The 18,218-nt window shown below is 38.5% G+C and overlaps 1 protein-coding gene across 1 annotated transcript in view; it reads right to left on the minus strand.

The window, feature by feature from the left end:
* ENKUR (enkurin, TRPC channel interacting protein) overlaps nt 1-18,218 on the minus strand; it is a 30,465-nt gene that overhangs the window by 3,214 nt on the left and 9,033 nt on the right. Inside the window, exons 2-4 of the mRNA XM_069086100.1 lie at nt 15,377-15,522; nt 13,751-13,977; nt 9,171-9,317 (exon numbers count right to left, since the gene is read on the minus strand). Of these exons, the coding sequence (XP_068942201.1) occupies nt 9,171-9,317; nt 13,751-13,977; nt 15,377-15,522 (520 nt within the window). The remainder of the gene's footprint in view (nt 1-9,170; nt 9,318-13,750; nt 13,978-15,376; nt 15,523-18,218) is intronic.

Below are 18,218 nucleotides of genomic sequence, written 5' to 3' on the forward strand. Positions count from 1 at the left end.
TACATGATGGAGTTTATTCAGTTAAATCAATGAGGGCATGAGGGAAAGGTAAAACTAAAATAGAAACCTAGGGTGAGAAGAATAATATAAACAGCTCATGCCTAACAATATACAAAATATGTTCCAGCAAGCTGTCTGTGAAGGAATCTGGGGATGCAGGGGAACTGCAGGGGATGGAAGAAGGAACAATGTATTTGAAGTCAGAGGGTCTGGGTTCAAATCTCAGCTCTTCCACTTACCTGGGTGATCATGGGAAATTCACTTAACCTTTTTGGGCCTTCATTTCCTCATCTGAATAATGGGGAAAGTGTATTAATTTGCCTTTAAGATTTCTTCCTGTGGATTTTCAAAATTTGAGGCATCTCTACAGTATTCCTATGGTTGCCTACAGGACACTGCTTCCTCACGTTACTGTTCAGACAGTGATATTGACAATTACCACCTCTTTCCAAATCCCTTTACCTAGGAATGGCACTCAACTATATTGCTCTCTTAGATCTCCAAAACTGCTCTTCCTCTCTAGCCTTTACTCTCTTTCCACTCCCAAATGTGAGCATCACCCAAAGTTCTGTCCCTGTCCTCCTTACCTTCCACACTGTATCCACTTGGATATCCCATGTACTACCATAACTTCAGGGATAATTTCCATCTATATTTCAGGCCTCAATCATTTCCCTAAACTACAATCCCTCCTTTCTAGCTCTTTGCTTATACTTGGATATTCAGTGAATACGTTAAATTCAAAAATATTATCAATAAAAATCTCTCTCTTTCCTGTCACCTCTTTTTATTTCTCATACCTCCATCCTTCCTATCATGCAGACTTGAACATCAGAACATCTTGGACTCTTTTCTCATCTTTTCTCACCTTTCCACGTAAGTAGTTGTTCATTCTTGTAAATGTGACTTCTTAAGTAACTCTCTCATTCCCTCTCTCCTCTCTTCACTAGCACTATCTATCTGCTGCTACCCTATTTCAGGCCATCCTCACCTTTTCTGAGATTGTGGTAATAGTTGCTTTTCTGTTCTTCCTACCTCCAGTTTCTCCTTTTTTCATTTCATCCCCGACACTATTCATAGAATAAACTTCCTTCTACACAGATTGGATTATATCATTTCCCTGCTTAAAAATAGCATGAACAACAAACAAAAGGCAGAAACAGAAACAGAGCCCAGGAGTTCCTCACTCTCTACCTAATATAAGTTGAAACACACATTCATTATCCTGGCAGTCAAGGCCTTCCATAGCTTGGCTTCTGTCTACCTTTCCAGCCATCTAATATTGCTCTTCATATACTCATGTTCTAATCAAACTTGGCAACTTATAGCTTCCCCAGTCTCTTACTGCTCTCTCTTACAAGCTTGCCATTGTGAATTCTTTCACTCACAAGAGTGAATCAATCCATTCTCTTTCCCTGAAAAATTCTCAGCTATTGAAATCTTTCCTTTTCTTCAAGATTTAGCTCAGGTAGCACCTTTTCCATGAAGCCTGACCTGATACCCACAACATAAGTGATTTTTGCCTCTTCCAATTTCTCATACCAATCTTTTTGGACTTTTCTTATGTAAATACTTCTAGTTTGCAATAAAGCTATTTATGTACATGTCTTCACTACAAAGAATGTAAACTCCCTGAGGGCAGGGCTTGCTGCTTATTTCATCTTTGTATCCCCAGCATCCAAGACAATGCACATAATAGGGCCTTAATAAAATTTGTTGACTTTAACTCGATATCAAAGCCAGAAGATAAAACTAAATTTTAACAAAGGATTCTTCTCTGACAGTCCATATTATTAAATTAGAGGCTTGACCATGTTTAAATATTGCTATTTGGGAAAAAAAAACCCAAACAAAAAACTTTCTCAATCTCTTCCATACAAGTTTTTTTTTTCCCTATCTCAGATAGAAGCATTTTCTTTTTCCTTACCTGTGTTTGTTATTTTAAAAAGAACAGAGACAGGAAAAGCAGGCAGATTGAATCTGATAACAAAAATCAGGCAAGGAGGAAAACAGGGAAATGTATGCTCTGCAAAAATATTTGTCCCTATGATGGAGATCTACAACTGAGTACAGGTTAAGGAAGGCTTCCCTGTGGATGATGAGGTCTTTAAGATGCTGCTGATTGCTGATGTCATAGTTTGATTGCATCAAATTCTAACATTTGTGATCCTCTTGAAAGAAATCTGTAATCACTTTTTTTTTTTTAAAGCAATCGGGGTTAAGTAACTTGCTCAAGGTTACATGGCCAGTTATTTCTGGGTGTGGTGCTAAGTATCTAAGCCCAGATTTGATCTCCAGGTCATCCTGACACTGGGGCCGGTGCTCTTACTCACTGAGCCACCTGGTTGACCCTAAGCAATTGGGGTTAAGTAACTTGCTCAAGGTTACACAGCCAGATGTTTCTGGGTGGGTGCTAAGTGTCTGAGCCCAGATTCGATCCCCAGGTCATCCTGACACTGGAGCCGGTGCTCTTACTAGCTGTGCTACCTGGCTGCCCCTGTAATCACTTTTAAGGAGTATGAACTGTCCATCTACAAAAGAAAGATGGATCACCTGTGGCAAACTCTTGGGAGGACCTGGACAACAGTTGCTTAGGCTGGATAGCAATCTGAATTGTTAAAAAGCTTTCCAACCCTCCCTCTGCTGCCCCCCCCCAGCCCCCACACTCACCCACATGTACACCCACACTATAAGGGCATTATCTGGTCTTTTATCCCCCCAAAACATTGCAAAGTGAGCAACACAGGTTGCTACAGAGACAGATGTCACAAATGGGCAGACCTCCATGGAACCATATATTTGAGGGACTATAATATACACCACAAAGGGAGAATAATTTCAGGTATTTTTAGGAGCCCACAAGGCTAGTGGCTATATTGCTGTGGTGACTCCATCATTTGTACTTAAGATGGGCATCAGTGTACTGCCAAACTGGAATTTTAAGGCAGATGTAACAAAACTCCTTCATTAGTGTTCACATTAGGTTGTCAGTAGCTGTAAGTCTATAATTCAGTTGCAAGAGAGACATAATGGCATATTGTCGAGCATTCAGAGGTGTGTGTGTGTGTGTGTGGTTTCTTTCCACTCCAAGGGAGTACATTCTATCTGAAATATTCTCTCACCTGAAAAATGCAGAAGATAGCCAAAAACATAACCATCTTCCCTAATTTCAAAGTAATTTCTTTGACTTACATTTTAGGAAACTACAGTGACATTATCAGCCTCTATTACCATTTGGTGCAGATGGGATTCAGGCATTGTAGAAAGTAAATTTCTGTATATGAAAAACACACTCAAAAGATTTTTTTTGGTCATAATTACAATTTAATCTACTTCTTTTGCTCCTAGAGCAGCTGGAGGAAATAAATGAAGCTGTTGCTGACTGGGACCAATACAAATTTATATTACCCGATCTTACTGGGCCCTCACTGTGACAAAAAAAAAAAAAATTCGATTCCTTCTTGACTCAGTATCTCAGTTTTCACAGTAGCTGTTCCAAACCTTTTATTCTCTCCTCCAAAAGAGCACTCCTTTTTCCCTTTCTGCTGAAGACCATGCCTCACACTTCACCCCCTGAAATGGAGAGTATTGGCCATGTGTTCCCCTTTCACTTCTCCTCCTCACCTATTTCCTCCTTCAGTCTGGTCTCAGATGATGAGGTGGCCTAACTGTTTACCAAGGCCGACTAATCTGTCCTCTATTCCATCCTGTCCCAAATTCTCTAGTCATCTTAGAATCCAATGATTCTAATATCACCTACTCATATCTTTCCCTATCTATTGACCTTGTCTCCATCCTTGAAATGAAAAAAAATAAAACCCCAGATCCCCAAACTTCTCTTTCTCTTACCATCTCCTCTGGCTATCCCCCTGTATCTCTCCCTACTTTTCCAGTGAAACCCCTTGAAAAAGCCATGTGCACAATGTGGTGTTCCTCTCTTAATCTCTTCCACAACCTCTGCAACATGCATTCCCGCCTTATCCTTTAACTGAAACTGATCACTCCAAAATTACCTATGACTTTTTAATGGCCAAATCGAATGTCTTTTTAGTAATCCTGATCCTTTTTTACCTCTCTGCAGCATGTGACACTGTAGATCACCTACTTTGGAATATTCCTTCCTCTCTAGATTTCTGTGACAGGCTCTATCCTGGTTCTCCTGTCTGTCCAAACACTTCTCAATTTTCTTTGCTGGTTCTTTGTCTATTTTACCTTCTCACTGTGGGTGTCCTCCAAGGCTTTGTCCTGGATCCACTTCTCTTTTTGTTCTATACTATCTCACTTGCTGGTCTCATTATCTCTCATGCTTCCATGATTATTTCTATGCAGATGATTCCCAGATCTGTATAAGTAGCACTACTCTCTCTGCTGAGATACAGTAATGCATCTCCAAATGCTTCCATGGATGTCTCAAACTGGACGTCCCAAAGGCATCTCAAACTCAACACATCCAAACCAGCGCTCACTATCTCCCCCCAGACCTCTGCCTCTTGGGAATTCTCCTATCATTGTTAAGGGAACCACCACTCTCAGAATACCCAGGTCTACAACCTTGGCATCACCCCCAACTCCTCATTATCACTAATCCCACATATCCAATCTATTGGCCAATCACATTATTTCTAGTTTCTCAGCGTTTCTCATATACATCTACTTATATATCTTTCTCCATACAATCAAGACACTGGTTCAGGCCCTCATTATCTCTAGCATCATTACATAGCACTATTATGTGGCTTTCTGACTGGTCTCCTTACTCATCTCCTTCCACTTCAATCCACCCCTCAATCAGCTGCCATGGAGACTTGGCTCAACCATGGGTCTGTCCATGTCACCCCTTGTTCAATGGGCTCCAGTGATTGGGCTATTATTTTCAATTGTGTTTGGTCTTTAAAGCTCTTCACCACTTGGCCTCTTCCCATCTCTTCTTATCCTTTTCTATCCTTTTTAATACCTCACTCCCCTCCACACGCTCTATCATCTAGCCACCCTTGCCTTCTTGTGGTTCCTAGAACATGGCACCACCTCCCATCTCCTGGCCTTCACATGGTGTGATAGTAATGGCAATTAAAGATTCCCCTGTATTGGCTTGGTTTTCAAATTGATTGTGTTAAAACCCAGAGCTTGTTAATCCCACCTGTGGGATGGACTTGTTGATGTGAAAAGAAAGTCCTGAACTGGGAGGAGCTGGTGACATAGATTTGGAGAGACAAGAGAGAGGCAGAAGAACTTTTTGGAAGCAGCACCTCGTGGAGGCAGAGAGAGAAACTGGGAGAATTGCTGGGGGCCACTTTGAATTGCCCTGGACTTTTGAAACCAGCCCCTGGAGCTGCCAAGGACTGAGGAGACATGGCTGTTTTGCTGGTACTTTGTCTGTCTGTTTTGATGTTGTTTTGCCAGATTTGTCCACTGGTGAAAGACAGTCCTGTTGTTGAAGAAGTCCTGGAACCTGGCTTTTGGTTAAGAAGCCCTGAGACTGTCCTGCAGACAGAGAGTGAATACTGTCCACTGGTGAAGGACAGTGCTGTTGTTGCAGGGGTCTGGGAACCTTTCTGTTGGTTCAGAAGCCCTGAAGAAGGATTTTCTTGTTGTATGTTTACAGAAATCCTGGGAGAGGGTTTTTGAACCAACAGAAAGGTTCCCAGACCCCTGCAACAACAGCACTGTCCTTCACCAGTGGACAGTATTCACTCTGTCTGCTGCAGGACAGTCTCTAGACCCCTACAACAACAGCACTGTCCTTCACCAGTGGACAGTATTCACTCTCTGTCTGCAGGACAGTCTCAGTAGCTCTGAACCAACAGAAAGGTTCCCAGACCCCTGCAACAACAGCACTGTCCTTCACCAGTGGACAGTATTCACTCTCTGTCTGCAGGACAGTCTCAGGAGCTCTTAGCCAACAGCCAGGTTCCAGGACTTCTTCAACAATAGGACTGTCTTTCACCAGTGGACAAATCTGGCAAAACAACATCAAAACAGACAGACAAAGTACCAGCAAAACAACCATGTCTCCTCAGTCCTTGGCAGCTCCAGGGGCTGGTTTCAAAAGTCCAGGGCAATTCAAAGTGGCCCCCAGCAATTCTCCCAGTTTCTCTCTCTGCCTCCACGAGGTGCTGCTTCCAAAAAGTTCTTCTGCCTCTCTCTTGTCTCTCCAAATCTACGTCACCAGCTCCTCCCAGTTCAGGACTTTCTTTTCACATCAACAAGTCCATCCCACAGGTAGGATTAACAAGCTCTGGGTTTTAACACAATCAATTTGAAAACCAAGCCAATACAGGGGAATCTTTAATTGCCATTACTATCACACATGGCTATTTCTCATGCCTGGAATAATTTCCCTCATTGCCATAGCCTCTTATTTCCCTGTCTGTCTTCAAGGTTCAGCTCAAAGGAGGCTTTTCCTGGTCTTCCCAGAACCCTTTACATATTGTCTCCCCCATTAGAATCTTTGCTCCTTAGAAATAAGGACTGTTTTTTTTCTTTTTTTGCACTATTATGTCATCTTTGCATATTACATCATCACTTATTACATCACCTGGCACAGAGCAAGCACGTAAAAATGTTTTTAACAGACTGGATTTAAAATTATCTTTCACCTTGTCAATATTAGAGCAAATATCTAAAAAGTTATGATTGGTAATGACATAAAATGCCACAGGAAAAAAGTGGTAAGATTAATCCCAAGTGAAACACTTAGACAATTAGTCTATAAGAATACATTATTTATGTTTTTGAACTAATTGCCACACACAGGGTAGGAGAGCAGCCCAGCTGAAGCAGCAAGGAATCCTGGGAGAGAGACAGGAAGCAACATGGGCCAAGCGAATCAAAACACACCACCACCTTGACTACCATCTATCTTCAGACCTGGATGAAGACATCCTGAGCCTAGGAGCCTTGGGAAGAACAGAGCTCCACAAAGCACCAAAGCTATTTCCAGGCCAACCCTCACAGCTATTATTGATGGGAGAAATCAATGTAGAGGGTGGGCCCACTTTTCCCATTACCACCAGAAACAAGTGCCACCACTGTAAGACAGGTAAGTACAAGAGCCATAGGGATGGAAACCTTTACTCAACCCTCCCCCCCCCCACAACCAAAGGTTCAGCTTTTAGCCCAGCTCTTACAGTCATCATCCAGGAAGGCAGCTCCTGTGGAGAGGGGCCAGTCAACTGCTACCTCTCTCCCACACATTAGCCATTTTTTTAGGTTGGAGTCTCAAGGCACCCTGAGGGAAAGGCAGGAGACAGCATGGCCCAGACAGTCAAATTGCCACCACCACCTTGACTACCATTTTCCCCCTCAAACCCTGATGAAGATAGCCCAGGCCCCTGAGTCCAAGAGCCTTGGGAGAAGCATTGCTTCCAGCCCAGTGCCCTCAGCTACCATCCTGGCGAGGAAGCCTTGTGTAGATGCCGCCTGGCCACTGCTGCTGAACTCCTAGAAAGGAAGGTTTTGACCCCCAGAGCCCTTAGCACTGCCAAGTGGCTCAACACTAGAAACTGATATCATCTTTACCAGTGGAAATGGCATTTAAGAAGCACTGACATCTGCTTTGTTGCTGCATGCTAAGGACCTTGGGACTTCCCCATTTGACTTGGAGCTGAAACTTTCCATACGCTTCTTCTCTCCCGTTAGAATGTGGAGACTGTCTGAACTCTAAAACCTTTCATTTCATTCCCATTGTTAAACAATTCATTTGCTTAAAACAAAGCTTTATGGGTGGTGGTCTGAGTCTGTCACTGTCTATGCCCTATGTCAGTCTAGTACAGACTCCTCTTCTCCCATCAGTCTCCGATATGGCTACAGTTGATGCTAATGTTTTTAAGATTTGCAAAATGCTTTAAATGCATATCACTTGATCCTCACTACAACCCTGTAAGTCATATATTATTATTAACCCTATTTTACCAATGAAGAAACTAGACTTGTTGGGCTGAAGTAACTTGCCAAAGATAATACAGCTGGTAAAATGGAGACTTGAAGCCAGGTCCATTGACTCCACATTCAGGGTCCTGTCCAGTGTCCTTCCCACTGCATCCCAGAGCCTCCCTGACATTCTCCTCCATCGAGATTGGTCTACTTACTGTTCCCTGAGTATGCCAGGGACATTCTGGCTTGTATTTTTGTTTTCTTTTTATTGTATTCCACCCATCTAGAACACCCTCTTCCTCTAATCTAAACTCTTGCCTTGTTTGAAGGATTGCCTAAGTCCCATATGCTCCATGAAGCCTTTCCCTATGCTAGCCCTCCGTGCTTATACCTGCCATTGAACTGACTGTATTAATCATTGGTGATGAGCATGTGTTACTTTGTGATATTATTAATCTTGTTATTTATATGACTTGTTACCATCAATAGCCCCTGCAGAGAAGGGAGTGTATCCCTTTACATGCTCAGTATAAAGGACCGCACACTATGGATTACAGACATCCAAATAAAAAGTCATTGTTGATGTTGATCATAATAAATAGGCTGCACCAGTATATTTTAATGCACTTGTAAAGTAAATTAGGAAGCAATAAAGGGTGTACCCACAAGTTCTTAAAAAAGAAAACACAAAAAATAAGCCCTTTGTCTCTCTAAAGATGCTATAATTCTAGGTCCAGATATAACTCAAACTTGTCTCATACAAGTCTTTCTTTTAAAAAGTTCTATTATAGATAAGTCTTTAAATCTGTGAGATTCCACGGCAAGAGGAAAAATGTGAAACCAAGCGTGATGTTTGTTTCACGGTACAGTTTTGTTAGGCACAGCCGCCATGACACGGTAGATCTATTACAGAGCGCCATCTAGTGAGGAACGGTGAACCCTGGGATGGTATTCTTCCGAAAAATACAAGCGTAAGAGTGGAAGCAAAAAGATAAATCTGTAGGGCAAGATATGTTTACTTCAGTTCTTCAGAATTAGCTAGAATTACTTAATTTAGAATTAAAAAGAATTACTTTAATTCTTCAGAACGCACGAAGAAAGGATAAATTGAGGCTGAGGGCTTGACTCAATCAACAAATACCTGACTATTCTTTCCCCCTCCAAAAAGCAGAGGGCTTTCTAGAGTTGCCACTGTTGCCAGTGCATATTTTCCTGCTTTCCAAAACGGCCCTGGGAGGCCCAGCATATTCCCGGGGCGTTTCGGAGCATCTGGGCTGAATCCTCCCGCCAGGACTCACCTGCAGAACCGCGTCCCTCTCCTGGTCAGACAGACGCTTCATGGCCGCCTTCTTCAGGTTCGCCTGCACGTAGTTATCGTACTCTTGTTGCACTTTTTGGACTTCCTCATTCCGCTTACATATATATTCAGGAATAACGCCATAGTCCTGAAAGGATTTTGAGAAAAATGTTTGAGATGGTTGTTATATGCACATTTCAATCTGTTTTCCCTTTGTCAGTAGACTTAAAAATCCTTGGTCTTGCCACCTGCAAAAGGAAGGTATTAGGCTAGTTGAACTCCAAGGCCCAGCTATTTCTAAGTCCTATGATTCTATAAATGACTGAGAAGAAAATAAAAACATTGTTGAATTTGTTTTCCATGGAACACCTTAAAGACTGAATTGTTCCCATTTGATTCTAGCCGTTCTTCAAAATGGTACCTCTTGACTAAATTATTTTCCCCTCACTGGGACCATTTGATTCCGGTTTTAAGAGTAGAAATGACTACCCTGATTTTTCTTTGCCATCAGTTCTTCTTTATTGTTCCCTGAACGGCCCACCCCTGGATTATGCATTGACATTTAGTTTACCTAACAGATTGAGCTTTCTTTTGATCGTGCCATTACCCACAAATGCACCACCTCAGGTTCAAGAATTCTGAAATCCCCTTATCCAATCATAATCTATTAGGTTTTTCAGCTCTCCTCCTGCCCTTCCTCGCAAAGCCCTACTTTTTTCATCCATACTATGCCCTCCAAAATTCTGACCCCTCAATTTTCTTCTCTTTTCCCCATCTTGGCTCCTTGGTGAACTGATTCCACTCTACATTGTCTCTGTCTCTTGAATCTCCAGCTCCCTTATGTTACTGATTATACCCAACCAACCTTCAGCCTTGGATCACTCCTGCCATTCTGTCTTAACTCCTACAAGATGTGCAGCTGAACAAAGATGGAGAAAAATCATACAACCATTCTGTCTCAATCCCCTACAAATGTATGTTATACAGCCTTAACTGGGCCCTCTCTTACTTCTAGATAATCCTACTTTATATACCTCCCATCGCTCCCCCTACCATGTATTACTTGCTTTATATACATTTGCTTGTTTGTTTTCTCCCCCAGCAGAGTGTAAGTTCTGGGAGGCCAGGGACTGTCTCTTGCCCCTTTTTGTATACCTGGTGCTTAACACAGTGCTGGCACATAGTAGAGATTTATTTACTGACTGACTGACTTACTCATTGAGAGAGGGACCAGGATGGGATCTTTGATTTGAATGGCATAGGAAACTCTGAGAAGAAGGAATGGGGGGGGGGGGGACTGGCGCAGTGGAAAGAGCACTGGCCCTGGAGTCAGGAGGACCTGAGTTCAAATTTGGCCTCAGACACTTAACACAAAAACTAGCCATGTGACCTTGGGCAAGTCACTTAACCCCAATTGCCCTGCCTTCCCCCCTCCAAAAAGCAACAACAACAAAAAAAACAACAAAAAAACAACTCCCCCCCCCCCAAACATCAACATGTCAATTACCCTTTATCACCCATGCGGGTACTCTATCCAATAGTACAGATTACAAACAATATATGAATTCTCATTCTGTGTAGTTCTTCTCCATGTTTTCCCATAAATCTGTAATAGGTGAATAATATAATATTCTGTGGCTATCAAAGCAGCCCTCAGAATCTCCATCTGTTATTATATCTTGCTCTTGCTACATGACTGACCCATCTCATTTTCTGGTCAAATAGGGTACCTGCTCTGAAACCACTCTCCCAACTCTCATTTGTACTGCCGGGAGGAGGGCTGCTTCTTCTCTCTGACTGCTAGGGGACCCAGAGGACTGCGAGGGTCTCTCTCTAATGCCATAATTCAAGAGTCCCTTCCAGTATGCTTCTTCCATGACTGTCAGTTGGTATCAAATAGTCAGCCTGATATATATTAATAAGCATTTATTAAATGTCTACTGTGTTATGTGCCAAGCACTGTGCTAAATAAGTCTTTGCAAAAATTTATCCCATTAGATCCTCATAACAACCCTGGGAGATAGGTGCTATTATTATTCTATTTGACAGTTGAGAAAACTGAGGAAGACAGAGATTAAGTGACTTGCCCGAGGTCACACAGATAGTAAATGTTTAAAGCCACATTTGAACTCAGGTCTTCCGAACTCCAGGCTTACTGGTCTAGCTGCTGTGCTACCTTACTGTCTCCTTCTTTCCTTCTCTTTCTTTCTTTCTTTCTTTCTTTCTTTCTTTCTTTCTTTCTTTCTTTCTTTCTTTCTTTCTTTCTTTCTTTCTTTCTTTCTTTCTTTCTTTCTTTCTTTCTTTCTTTCTCTCCCCCTTCCTTCCTTCCTTTCTTTCTCTTTTCTTCCTTCTTTTCTTTTATGCCTCTCTGCATATAGATGCATATATACACACATATACTATACACAAACTACACACAGAGACATATACTGTGCCAATTACTGATATGTATATATATATATATATATATACACACACACACACATAGTAGATGCATACAGACATACACTACTTATATGTATATGGTACTCCTCTTCTATTTGGAATTTTTATATCATATCCTCAATTAGAAAGACTTTTATCTTTAGAAAGACTTATCTCTCCATTTTATGCCTCACTTGACAATAACAAAAATTACTAACTTTATTTCAAAGTTAATTATTTCTATATTTTTATATATATATATATATATATATATATATATATATATATATAATTTTTTTCTTTTTGGAGGGGGGAAAGGCAGGGCAATTGGGGTTAAGTGACTTGCCCAAGGTCACATGGCTAGTAAGTGTTTAGTGTTTGAGGTCACATTTGAACTCAGATCCTCCTGACTCTAGGGCTGGTGCTCTATTCACTGTGCCACCTAACCACCCCTATAAGTTATATTTCTTAAGGAATCTTATATGAGCTTATTAAAAATACCAGGTTGGAAGAAAGTCCTTTAGGGCAACATTTTGCTGAACCGAGTGAAAGTTTTTTTTATAATTATCAAAAGGTTGACTTTGCTAACTCATGTTTAATATAATAGAAGATCCTCTCCCCCTCCCTACCTCATTGAGAAGCTGCCTGTGATATCTATGGCAAATTCATATCTTGATGTTCCATTCTGTTTTTCAGTCTCCCAAAGACATGTTGTTCTTGGTTTACTTTTCAACTTTGTCAGTGTATTATTGGACTCCATCTTGTCAAGTATCAAACTTAAGTGGTAACTTTCAACATGCATTCTGTATATTTTGACTGTATGTAGAATATGCACTTTGCTTTTTAAGCACAAACTTCAGATAAATATCCCTTAGAATATAGATTTGATTTTTAGGACTATTATTCTTGGAAATTATGACTGTGTAAAAAGGTTCATAAAGCACTTAAATGTCCTTATGTATTCATGTATGCACTTTAAAAATAAACTCTTTAATATAAACCTGTGTTACTATCTAGAATCTTCTGATAAAACTGTTAGGTGGGGAGACCTTTGAGAGTTAGAAATAATTTCTGACAATAACTTCTGGCCTTCCCGTTAATACCTTGCTTGCCCATTTATCTGCATTGCTACTACAATTTTGCATATTATTGTTACAATGCACTAAGCTGTACTTCTGTGGTCTCTTCTTATATTTAAACAAAATAAACTTGAAAAATTACTTGTGAATTTAGAAAGTATAGATGAATGGGACTAGTGACAAATGCACTCATCTCTTAATTTTTTTTCCTGAGGAAAGCAGGCTATATAAACTTGAATCTGTCCACCTATGCATTTTTATTTTCCTACAAAATTCAGTCATAAAAATTATTTTTGGGATAAAGGCACACTAATTTTCAGTGTTCAAAGACAATGAGAATTTTGTCAGATCTTCTCAAGGTCTTGTCCCTTTTCTCTGAAAAAACTGTCCTACTAAGTATTGTTAATTCTTTTTTCCCCATTGCATAACTTTCACACTGATGGGTCAAGTGGTTCTGGAGTTGCATCTCCCATATTTCCATCATTTTGCTCCTAAAGTCTTGCAAAATGATTAATAAATTAGTTTAAACATTTTTTTCACAGTTTTATCTTTTAATATTTATAATAGTCATAGTCTAAGAGGAGACTAATTAGAACTATTTAACAATTTATATAATTGAAAAGATGTCAAACAATTATGGCTTTCATTTATTCAACTAAGTATGGAAGTTCAATTATGGTTCCCAATGATAAATAGATTCTATCATGCATTTGGGCTAAATTCAGCTACAATAGAAGGCTGCCAGTGACTAAGCAGAAAGCCCTTTGATAGAATTTTTTTTCTTTTGAATTAGAATTTCATCATTATAAAGAAATCTTAGTGAACAAATTCCCTTTATCCATTCAGATCACCAACTATCCTACTCACTTGTAGTTGGTGCTTGAGGATACTGAGAATTAAGTGATGTGGCCAGTATGAGTCAGTTAGTTGGGCCCATGTTTTCCTGATCTCCAACTCCAGCTCTTTCTCCACTATAATCCTTAAAGTATAATATATGTTAATACATGAAATAATTATTAATGCTAACTTAAAATGTTCATGGATCTTAAGTCTTTAACATCATTTGTCGCAAGACTACCTTTTTGTTGATGTATTTTGGAACAAGTCCTGAAAGTTCCAGGCCATGTTTGTCTCCAGTCCTTCTGTCAACATAAATGGGTTTAGGCTTCTTGGCCACCCCCATGATGACATCAGCTGCATTTGTGTTTATAAAGTTTTTTCCACTCTGAATTCCCATGACTGGATGATCACTCCTCAGTGGCACAGGAGGTTTTCTTACTTCACTCTTATCAGGCTTTTTGTCACCTAAATATAAAATTCCTTGTCAGTATTACAGACAGAAAACTATTAAAACAAAGATTTTCAAGTTTTTTAAGAGAAAAAATCTTGAAATGAAATATTTTTATGATATATAATAAAATTAAATATACCATAGTAAGTCCATGTATCAAATATAAAAACATAAAGCATATGAGGTATGAAAATAAAGCAGTAAAGTTTTCTATCATCTTTCTAAAAACTGTTTTACTGGTAGCTAAGTGTCCTAGCTGAGAGAGCACTGGACTCAGAAAGACCCAAATGTGAAGGTTGCTTCCAGCACTTACTAGCCTCGTGACCTTGGACATATCACATAATCTCTCATGGGCTCAGTTTCCTGATCTATAAAATGAGGATAATAATAGCACCTAACTCAGGGATGCTGTGAGGACCAAATGAAACACATGCAAAGTGACTGGCAAACTTTAAACTGCTATAAATTGTTAGCTGTTATTTTTTAATCGAGATATATAAAATAAAACTTCACATTTCCCTGTTTAAGCTCCTTAAGAAAATTATTTTTTTCAGGATTATGGATGGAATGTGTTTTTTTTTTAATCTAATATTTGCTATGTCAGAGGAAAAGGGTTATAAAAGTCCACAAATAAACTGAATAGTTTTTAAACCTTTAACAAGCCCAAACCACTTTATTAATTTTTAAGATATGACAAATATTCTTTAAAAATGTCCTCATATAAACATAAACACACACACATATATAGATATAGATTTGATATAATTGTTAGGTTAAAGACTGTCTCCAGGCACATTTGTAAGGATGTAATTTGGTATATCTCACTGACCTTCCCAAGCTCCTTCTTGTGTGTGATCCCTTTACACACTACTTCCATGGTCATTCCTTAAAAATTCCATTATCCACGTTCTGTGTCTTATGTTTACTTGGCACTGTCTTTGGCATCCAGGCCTGATAAAACTTAGCCTTCTGGCAATTTAATTCCATAAATTTGTATTAATGTGCACTGTTAGGTGCACTAGGGGTCAGTAGCGAGAGTGCTGGGTTCAAATTCCATCTCCAATCCTTAGGAACCTCAACCTCTCTGCCCATAAGTTTTTTTTTTAAGCTATAAAATGGTTTTAAACAATCAAGTAGTTATTAATGCCTATTAAATGGGCAATATTTAAAAAAAAACCACACACACATACACCATCTATTGTGGTTTCTTCGGCTAATCACTTACATTTTCTCCTTTGCGTACTATCTTCTTTCACCTACCAATGTAAATTTCCAATTTTATGTTTAACTTTTAAGTGAAAAGTTAACATCTTCCACAATTAACAATACATAATAGTTACCAATATCTTAATATATTAAACAGTATTTGCCTTATACTTTTAACATTTAATACATGAAATGGGTGTCACTTACTGAGTGCTGGTTTGGGTGGCTTTGGACGTTTCTGCAGAAAGTCTTTTGGGGAAGGCACATCAACTTTTGCTGGCCCCATGGTTTTCCATGCAGCTTTACCTTTTTGTAACTCATTTTTCACAGTTGCCTTAAATATTGATACGTACCTTGAATTAAAAAGAAGTCCAAGTATTCAGCATTCTTTATTTAAATAATTTCTAATAGTGAAAATGCACTGATTTTCAGCAAATTACATCTTCTGTATGTATGTAAGGGAGTTGCCATCAAACATTACCAAATCACCAATACACAGTGAAGTTTTAGTGTCCAGGGCAGCCACATGTTTCAAGTGTAGAGAAATATGCTAATAGTTCAGATCAGAGTCTGTGTGGAAGTGGGAATATAAACTAGTAAAATAATAAGCTAGGCATTAAAGACAATTGTGCCTTGAACACAATGATACCTGGACATGATTCTCCAGAAGTGCCATTTGGGAAGCTCTTTATTGGGAAAGAGACTACCATCAAGCCATTCTTCCATTCCTAGTCCATTAGAACTGGGCTGTTCCCTTTTCCTAGTTATACCACTGCCCTGAAAGCTATCTCTCAGGATTTACAATATGTATCATTCCTAAAAGTTATACTGAAGTCAAATTTTTTAAAAAATCAAATCATATTTTAAATGCATCAATTAAGTCTTCCATTTAAGTGAATTTTATGGTAAATTCTTTCTTAAAATTTTATTTGCCCTTCTACAATTAGTCTTTTTAAAAAAATCTGGCTATTTACATTTGGTTTAAATGTTGTGCATCCATGTTCATGGGATATTAGTATTATTAGCATTAAAAATATATAGTATTACTGAAATTGTCGATTTTTAAAATTAATTATTCTGATCAAATTACCAAATTTTTAACATGGAAAGGAGCAAAATATTTCAAATTCCAAACAATTTGTAAATTCAGCAGAGAATAAAAAGTTTGAAAGAGTACAATTGCAAGAAATGGCCTATCTGGTCACATTAGGTCTGAAGCATATGATTCAAAGTGTATCACTAAAAAAAGACAGATAAACAAATACCTATGGAAATGTGCATATGACATTTTCTTTATGGTGGTTCCCCTGATTTCTCCAATCAGCAATGACCTGGACCATGGATTATAATACAGGAATGATGGGCTCTTGAACCCCAGCAAAGGTTAGTAAAAATGTATTTTCCTAAGTGATGAAAATCTAAGAACAAGTGTTTTAAACTGAAAGAGAAAGACTTGAAAAAGAAAACTATCTACACAGACACACAGTCACACAGATACACACAACTAGGTACCATAGGGAGTAGCTAAAATGTAGGAAAAATATCAGTAGAGGGTATGTAGAATTTTCAGGAGACATTATCTAAAAAAGGAGCCAGCAATGATCTCCCCAGCTTCAGAGGCTTACCCACAGCTGGCAACAAATTAGATTAATTAAAGTTACTAAAGTGAAGAAATAAAATTTCACATTTTCACCTCCTAGATCTGGTTGAGACTCTGTGTGTGTGTGTGTGTGTGTGTGTGTGTGTGAACAGGCATTTGGGTAAAGATTTAAAAATACAGAAATTGAAGCACTATAGCCACTGGAATTTATTATAGAACACTCAGACAGAAAGAGAAAATAAATGATGTGTTTTAGAAACAGATTACAAGCCTGGAAGAGAAACATGATAAAACAGTGATGGGAGACCTTCAATTATCTAGACATCTGTTGGAATGCTATCTCCTAACCAAAAAAATGAACAGCTGACAATTAAAAATTATAAATTTAATATTGAACATCAACACAACTTAATGTGAACTACAATTATTTACATGTAATTAATTCCAGTGTATAAAATGTCATACATTTTTAGTCCCTCTTAAATCTCTATTGAGATTTTTTTTTTTATTCATGATTACGTTTTCTTGCCTACAGTTGAAATAATCATGGGCTCTGCTCCCTGGTTTCATTTCTCTTGGCAGTATTTCCTACAGGGCTTTATAGGTTTTTAAATATTCATGATGCCTGTTCTTAATTGCATTAATTTTGTTACGTTAACGTACCACAATTTAACCACCTCCATATTTTTGCACACTTAGTTTGCTTCCAATTATCTGCAATTACAAATATTACTATTATGAAAACATTTGAAAAAACAGCCTTTTAAAAAAATTTACAGTATAATTCCTCAGAGGGTATGATTATTTTTGTAATTTTTACCAAATACTGTTGGATTGCTCTCTACAACAAATCCATATTGAGTTTCTTTGCTTTAAAGTTTTCTGTGTGTGCCAATTTGATAAGAATGAAGCTGAATGCAATTTATATTTCTGTGATTATTCCTGAGGTTGGATATTTTTTCAAATGATTATTAACAATATGTTGCCTCCTGTGAAAACTTTCTGTCATTTGATCATTTATATATTATGAACTGGGAGTTTCCTTTTAAAATTTTAAATAGTTCCTTAATATATTTTGGTTGCATTTTTTGTTAAATTTGTTATAATTTTCCCCTATCTCTTATTTTTATTACATTATTTTTTGGAACAGATTTTTGATGGTCTTAATAATTCCTTCTAAATATTTCTTTTAGGGAAGAGCCAGTTCTTTTCTGCAACTGAGTTAAATATTATACCATCTTTTTTATAGTTTTTAAAAAAATGTTTAAAACTGTTGTCCAACTAGAATTTGCTGAAGCATATACCATGTAAAGAGTGGATCTAAATCTATGGCAAAATTATCAACCAATCTGTTCCAAATACATTTGTCAAATAATGAATTCTTTCCCCAGGTTTTGTTTTTTATAGGTTGGTCAAACATTAATCTTTTGTTTACATTTGGCTAGATGT

Source organism: Petaurus breviceps, unplaced genomic scaffold, assembly GCF_028583685.1.
Source record: "Petaurus breviceps papuanus isolate PSGF00001 unplaced genomic scaffold, PetGlider_PUasm1.0 178, whole genome shotgun sequence".
Lineage (NCBI taxonomy): Eukaryota > Metazoa > Chordata > Mammalia > Diprotodontia > Petauridae > Petaurus > Petaurus breviceps.